This window comes from Oncorhynchus mykiss, unplaced genomic scaffold (genome assembly GCF_013265735.2).
Source record: "Oncorhynchus mykiss isolate Arlee unplaced genomic scaffold, USDA_OmykA_1.1 un_scaffold_189, whole genome shotgun sequence".
Taxonomy (NCBI): Eukaryota; Metazoa; Chordata; class Actinopteri; order Salmoniformes; family Salmonidae; genus Oncorhynchus; species Oncorhynchus mykiss.
The window spans coordinates 829,110-837,149 of NW_023493675.1; the positions used below are offsets into that span (position 1 = coordinate 829,110).

Sequence of the window (8,040 nt, forward strand, 5' to 3'; positions counted from 1 at the left end):
TTTTAAAGTACAATAAAAGTTTGTAGAAACAGGTCAAACTGTAGTATGATCTAAAATAAGGACGCGCGACAACGAGGTTCTAGCTCCAGCCTGTTTATTAACCTAACCCTCGCATGTCCTACATAGGTACGGATACCCCCAAGGGACATCCTACTACATCTTCCCCTCTCCCATGAACAAGAACTCAACATGCATAATCACTGAAGCATAACTGAAATGCAATTTGGAAACCAGTATTATTCTCTAACATGCTAATTCCCATCCTGAAACCGTATGAAAGCATTCAATCACACAGTATGAACATTAACTTAGGTACAGTCTCTTTTTGCTGGGTATGTTCCCCAGCAGTATGTTTTCTCCACGTAACATAGTCTTTCAGCCACTGGTGGCTTCACATCCCTTTCTGGGTGCGCTTTTGGCTCTGAGCATTCTCTCTCCTTCACCCTCTTTTTGTGCATTTTCTGTGGCCTCAGTCTGTGTGGCTGGTAGATCTGGAAGAGCTCTGAGGTGTGTTTTGTTCCTTCGTACCTCTTCTGAGCCTGTGTCCACCACATAGGAGCGTGGGGCATCCGCTTTCCTCAGCACTATTGCTGGTGTCTTTGAGTTTGTAATCCACACACGTTGACCTTCGGTCAGCTCTGGCCTCTCCTTAGCACGGTGTCTCCAATTTAAAGTCTCCAGTTTGCGTTTGTTTCAGCCGTTTGTCCCTCTCAGCGAAGGCCTTCCTGTTAGGCCATCGGGGTTTAAGCTGAGCCGGCGAGACAGGCAATGGGGAACGCAGCCTCCTGCCCATCAGGAGCTCGGCAGGCGACGGCCCATAATGCAGTGGTGTAACTCTGTAAGCTAACAGAGCCCTGTATGGATCCTTGTTCTTTTTTCAGCAGTCCCTTGACTGCTTTCACAGCTCTCTCTGCCTCACCATTACTCTGCGCATGGTAGGGGCTACTGGTCACATGTATGAAGTCATATTCTGCGGCAAAAGCAGAAAAGGAGCTTGCAGAGAACTGGGGAGCGTTATCTGTAACCAGGACCTCAGCGACCCCTTGCCTGGAAAACATTTACTTTAATCCATTGATAAGACCAGCTGATGTGGTTATGGGTGTCTCTGCTATGTCTTAAGTCTTTGTTTGGTGGATAGGCTTTCAATGGAAAAACAGCCTTTCATAATAATAGTCCTTCCTGGTTGGATTTTCCTCGTTTTCACCTGCCATATCCATTCTGTTATACTCGCAGACATTATTTTAATTTTTGGAAACTTTAGTTTTCTACCCAAATCTACTAATTATATGCATACCCTAGCTTATGGACCTGAGTAGCAGACAGTTTAAAAACCTGTCTAGGACAGGCGTTCCTCTAGGGAAACGTTTCAACAGAAATTGCCCGAAATGTCATTATTATAAATATTTAACTTCAATTAAATCAGAAGTGCAATACACCAAATGAAAGCTAAACCTCTGGTTAATCTAGCCACCATGTCAGAATTCAAAAAGCTTTACTGCAAATGTGATTATTGATCAGAAATAGCAATACAATTCATCAATTACCTTTTGAAGATCTTCTTCTTTTGGCAACACTAAAGGTCACGACAAAACAATAGTGTCGTTTTGTTCGATATAATCCATTTTTATAGCCTAACAGGAAACATTTTGTAAACGGCTTGTCGTAAATTCAGTGTCCTTCAACTTTGGACGTAACGTTCGATGTAATTACTCAATCTAAACGGACGTTTATCGAGTCATGTTTGGTTTCATTGCATTCCTCTGTTTGTTAGTAAAACAACCACACTTCATGGTTCTTTTCCGGGACATAATGACCAAAAGGAACTGATTTGAACACGGCAAACAATGACCTAATTGCGCACCAATGATGTGATCGGTTCTTCGTTGATTGACTGTATTTTGGACCAATGACCACTGATCGTCTTGAAATCTAGCTGGGTAGATAGCCAATGAGCTCAGGTAAACGACAACATGTGATGGTTCTATCCAGGAAGACTATTGTTTGTGGGAAACTCAAGCGTATAGACACAACCATTCGCCATTGAAAACTCTACGAGGCCACGCTGGTTACGTGCAGCATTTCAGAGAAGAATTATGGCAAGTAAATCTTTAAAATCGAAGACAAAGTATACAGATCTACACGATATCATTGATGAGATTGATAGAGATAGTGACAGTGAATTACTACAAGATGAGTCAGACCAGACAGTGACTATTCTTTTGACTCTAAATGGAGAAGATTCTGTGTTGGATTGGTGAGTAACGTTGTTTGAAATGAATCATATTAAATATTATTCATTTGAGTTGTTTCAGATATTTTTATATTTTTTGCCAGATATAAAATATGACATGAAATATAAAGTACACATAAGTATAAAGTAAGCATTGCTCTACATTGTGGGTGTATCTGTGTGTCTGTATATATTACATATATTTTTACATGTCCATTCCATGTTTAGATAAAATACAACACCTCACCTTAGTGGATGTTTACTTACTCTATATATAATCTGTGTCTGTTTTGTCTTTATTTCACAGTCCCAGCGATTCTGATTGGGAGCCCATACTGCCAAGGTGCAAATCCCCCACTGAAGCTGGTCCATCCAGCCGGACCCCTGCTGTCTCCGGCACCACACCTACCCCCGCCCGGCCATCAAGAGGTGTGGAGCCGGTGACAAAGAAGCGGAGGAAGGGAACCTCTGTCCCTTCTGCTCCTTCAACCAGTGGTGTGCACATGCTTAAATTCCTTATTGCAGGCAGGAATGAGTGCAAAAGGGGCTTAGTAAGGAGGCTTCGTTGTGCTCTTTGCAAAAAGAAATCCTCTGTCGGCTGCACCACCTGTTCAGTGACCCTCTGCTTCACAGCAGAAAGAGACTGCTATGGGCTATGGCATCAGCAGCGCAATATTGTGTAGAGGGTCTTCACATTATTGAACATTGAACGTGTAAATAGTTACCCTTGTTATTTAAAAAAAAATGTAATTATTCATTTAAAATTTTGGTATTTTAAATTTTTTTCTTCAATTTTTCCAATATATTTTTGGGGGTATTTTTGTATATAGTTATTTGCATCGATGTTCCAATTCGGTACATTTGGGAAACTTGTGAGGGACACCTGGGTGACTTCATGCCCAATGGCATGTGCCTCAGTCATTCCTAGAGGTATCTGTCTGAAACTTTGGTCAAATACTGTTGCCTACTTATGTTCTTATTTGAAATTAGCCCCAGTATCATAACTGAATGTTTGGCTGTTCTTGTTTATTTTAAAGATGCGACAACATTAAAATAACAGAAAAACGTCTGTTTATTTCCTTGTATTTTCTTCTACCAGATTTGTGTTATATTCTCCTACATTCAATTCACATTTACACAAACTTCAGTGTTTTTTTTTTCAAATGGTACCAAGAATATGCATATCCTTGCCTCTGGGCCTGAGCTACAGGCCGTTAGATTAGGGTATATCTTCAGGCGGCAATTGCACAAAGTAGGGGGTAGCTCTAAGAGGTTATTAATTTGGGCACGCTTTTCATCCGGAGGTGAAAATACTGCCCCCTGCACAAGAGGTTAACAAACTATAGTTTTGGCAAGTCAGTTAGGACTTCTACTTTGTGAATGACACAAGTAATTTTTCCAACAATTGTTTAGACAGATTATTTCACTTATAATTACTGTATCACCATTCCAGTGGGTCAGAAGTTTACATGCACTAAGTTGACTGTGCCTTTTAATAAACAGCTTGGAAAATTCCAGAAAATTGTCATGGCTTTAGAAGCTTCTGATTATTCTAATTGACATTTGAGTCAATTGGAGTTGTACCCGTGGATGTATTTCAAGGCCTACCTTCAAACTCAATGCCTCTTTGCTTGACATAATTGGAAAATCAAAAGAAATCAGCCAAGACCTCCGATGAAGGAATATAGACCTCCACAAGTCTGGTTCATCCTTGGGAGCAATTTCCAAATGCCTGAAGGTACCACGTTCATCTGTACAAATAATAGTATGCAAGTATACACACCATGGGACCACGCAGCCGTCATACCGCTCAGGAAGAAGACGTGTATATGTATATACTGTACTCTATATCATCTACTGCATCTTTATGTAATACATGTATCACTAGCCACTTTAACTATGCCACTTTGTTTACATACTCATCTCATGTATCTTGCCTATGCCGCTCTGTACCATCACTCACTCATATCTTTATGTACATATCCCCTTACACTTGTGTCTATAAGGTAGTAGTTTTGGAATTGTTAGCTAGATTACTTGTTGGTTATTACTGCATTGTCGGAACTAGAAGCACAAGCATTTCGCTACACTCGCATTAACATCTGCTAACCATGTGTATTTGATTTGATTTGTTCTGTCGCCTAGAGATGAACGTGCTTTGGTGCGAAAAGTGCAAATCAATCCCAGAACAACAGCAAAGGACCTTGTGAAGATGCTGGAGGAAACAGGTACAAAAGTATCTATAGCCACAGTAAAACGAGTCATATATCAACATAACCTGAAAGGCCGCTCAGTAAGGAAGAAGCCACTGCTCCAAAACCCCCATAAAAAAAGGCAGACTACGGTTTGCAACTGCACATGGGGACAAAGATTGTACTTTTGTAGAAAAGTCCTCTATTCTGATGAAACAAATATAGAACGGTTTGTCCATAATGACCGTTTGGAGGAAAAAGGGGGGTGGCTTGCAAGCCGGAGAACACCATCCCAACAGTGAAGCACGGGGGTGACAGCATTGTGTTGTGGGGGTGGTTTGCTGCAGGAGGGACTGGTTGCACTTCACAAAATATATGGCATCATGAGGATGGAAAATTATGTGGATATATTGAAGCAACATCTCAAGACATCAGTCAGGAAGTTAAAGCTTGGTCGCAAATGGGTCTTCCAAATGGACAATGACGCCAAGCATACTTCCAAAGTTGTGGCAAAATGGCTTAAGGACAACAAAGTCAAGGTATTGGAGTGGGCATCACAACACCCTGACCTTAATGCTATAGAAAACAGATCATTTTACCCTTTTAAAAATAGTTATAGGGGGAGGTCCGGGGGATGTTTGTCTTTGAAAGGGTCATTGTAATATTTAAGATATTTCTCGTCGGAAGGCATGGACCAAAGCGCAGCGTGGTAAGTGTTCATGATTTTTATTTAATCAAAAAACATTCCAACAAAATAATAAAGAGAAGAACAAACAGTTCTGTAAGGCAAATCAACTATACAGAAAACAAATACCCCAAAAACACAGGTGGAAAAAGGCTGCCTAAATATGATTCCCAATTAGAGACAACGATAGACAGCTGCCTCCGATTGGGAACCACACTCGGCCAAAACAAAGAAATACAAAAACACAGAAAAAGGAACATAGAATGCCCACCCTAGTCACACCCTGGCCTAACCAAAATAGAGAATGAAAGCTTCTCTATGGCCAGGGCATGACAGCCGTTCTGTTCTGGGCCAGCTGCAGCTTTACTAGGTCTTTCCTTGCAGCACTGGACCACACGACTGGACAATAATCAAGATTAGACAAAACTAGAGCCTGCAGAACTTGCTTTGTGGAGAGTAGTGTCAAAAAAGCAGAGCATCTCTTTATTATGGCTAGACCTCTCCCCAGCTTTACAACCATTGAATCTATATGTTTTGACCATGACAGTTTATAATCTAAGGTAATGCCAAGTAATTTAGTCTCCTCAACTTGTTCAACAGCTACACAATTCATTACCAGATTCAGCTGAGGTCTAGAACTTAAGGAATGATTTGTACCAAATACAATGATCTTAGTTTTAGAGAGGTTCAGGACCAGATTATTACTGGCCACGCATTCCAAAACAGACTGCAACTATTTGTTAATGGTTTTAGTGACTTCATTAGCTGTGGTTGCTGGTAGCTTATATAGTTGAATCATCAGCATACATGGACACACATGCTTTGTTTAATGCCAGTGGCAGGCCATTGGTAAAAATAGAAAAGAGTAGAGGGCCTAGAGAGCTGTCCTGCGGTACATCACACTTCATATGTTTGACATTAGAGAAGCTTCCATTAAAAACCCTCTGAGTTCTATTAGATAGATAGCTCTGAATCCACATTATGGCAGAGGTTGAAAAGCCATAGCACACACATTCTTAAACAACAGGTTATGGTCAATAATATCAAAGGCTGCACTGAAATCTAACCACAATCTCCCACAATCTTCTTGTTATCAATTTCTCTCAACCAATCATCAGTCATTTGTGTTAGTGCAGTACATGTTGAGTGCCCTTCTCTGTAAGCATGCTGAAAGTCTGTTGTTCATTTGTTTACAGAAATATAGCATTGTATTTGTTCAAACACAATTTTTTCCAACAGGTTGCTAAGAGCTACGTTTTTTTTTTCATAATTCTTCATATAATTGATATTGGCTTCCTAATAAAGTTTATTATTTTTGTTGAGTTTGGTCACATAATTTCTCAATTTGCCGTACATAAGCCAGCCAGATGTGCAGCCAGACTTATTCGCTACTCATTTTGCCACATCTCTTTCAAACATACAGTTTTTTAAATTCCTCATCAATCCATGGAACCTTAACAGTTCTAACAGTCAGTTTCTTAACAGGTACATGTTACTCAATAATTGGAAGAAGCAATTTCATATGGTAAAAACAGGTCAACACATTATCAGTCAACAATATAAGACAATGGGAGCACTGTGTATGTTCTCTGATGAGTTGTGAGTCAATGAGATGTGAAATATCAATATACATGCTAAGAGAAGTCATTTCTCTCTCCTGTGTGGATTCAGGAGTGGTAATCTCCCCTCTGTGTATTTTCTCGTGTTGGATCAGGTTGTTTTAGGTTGTTTTTCTGGTTAAAACTCTTTCCACAATGCGGGCAGTGGTAAGCCTTCTCCTCTGTCTCGTGTTCTTTCAGGCTTCCTAAATGGGCAAAAGTTTTGCACCCTGGGAGGAGTGGTAATGCATCTCCCCTGTGTGTATTCTCTCATGTCTTTTAAGATTCCCTGACCAGCAGAAAAACTTTCCACACTGGGAGCAGTGGTAAGGCTTCTCCCCCGTGTGTATTCTCTCATGTTGTTTCAGGCCCCCCAACTTGTTAAAACACTTTCCACACTGGGAGCAGTGGTAAGGCTTTTCCCCTGTGTGTATTCTCTCGTGACTTTTCAGCTCCCCTGACCTGTTGAAACACTTGCCACACTGGGAGCAGTGGTAAGGCTTCTCTCCCGTGTGTATTAGCTCATGAGCTTTCAGGTGTCCTGACAGACTGAAACACCTTCCACACTGGGAGCAGTGGTATGGCTTCTCCCCCGTGTGTATTCTCTCGTGTTGTTTCAGGTCCCATAACCGGTAACAACCCTTTCCACACTGGGAGCAGTGGTAAGGCTTCTCTCCTGTGTGTATTCTTTCGTGTTTTTTTAGATCAACTGACCGTTTGAAACACTTTCCACACTGGGAGCAGTGGTAAGAATTCTCCCCTGTGTGTATTAGCTCATGGGTTTTCAGGTGTCCTGACTGGTTGAAACACTTTCCACACATGGAGCAGCGATAAGGCTTCTCCCCAGTGTGTATTCTCTCATGTTGTTTCAGATCCCCTGACAGGTTGAAACACTTGCCACACTGAGAGCAGTGGTAAGGCTTCTCCCCTGTGTGTATTCTCTTGTGTTGTTTCAGATTCCCTGACCAGGTGAAAAACTTTCCACATTGGGAGCAGTGGTAAGGCTTCTGCCCTGTGTGTATTCTCTCATGTTGTTTCAGGTCCCCTGACTGGTTAAAACACTTGCCACACTGCGAGCAGTGGTAAGGCTTCTCCCCTGTGTGTATTCTTTTGTGTTTTTTCAGACCCCCTGACCGGCTGAAACACTTTCCACACTGCGAGCAGTGGTAAGGCTTCTCCCCAGTGTGTATTCTCTCATGCTGTTTCAGGTCCCCTAACCAGTTACAACCCTTTCCACAGTAGGAGCACTGGTGTCTTCTTGCTGGTTTGGACGTCCCTGGCTCTGGTTTCTCTGAGTCTGGTCTTTCTCCTGCCAAAGACAGTGTGTTTTTTAAA

General features: G+C 41.5%; 1 protein-coding gene across 1 annotated transcript; it reads right to left on the reverse strand.

Moving 5' to 3' along the window:
• Positions 1-6,395: 6,395 nt before the first annotated feature.
• On the reverse strand, positions 6,396-7,655 carry LOC118947692 (zinc finger protein 135-like; the record flags this gene model as incomplete). Its single annotated transcript, XM_036972678.1, has 1 exon — positions 6,396-7,655. A coding segment is annotated over one exon (744 nt), but the record flags the coding sequence as incomplete, so codon positions are not given.
• Between the last annotated feature and the right edge of the window lie 385 nt (positions 7,656-8,040).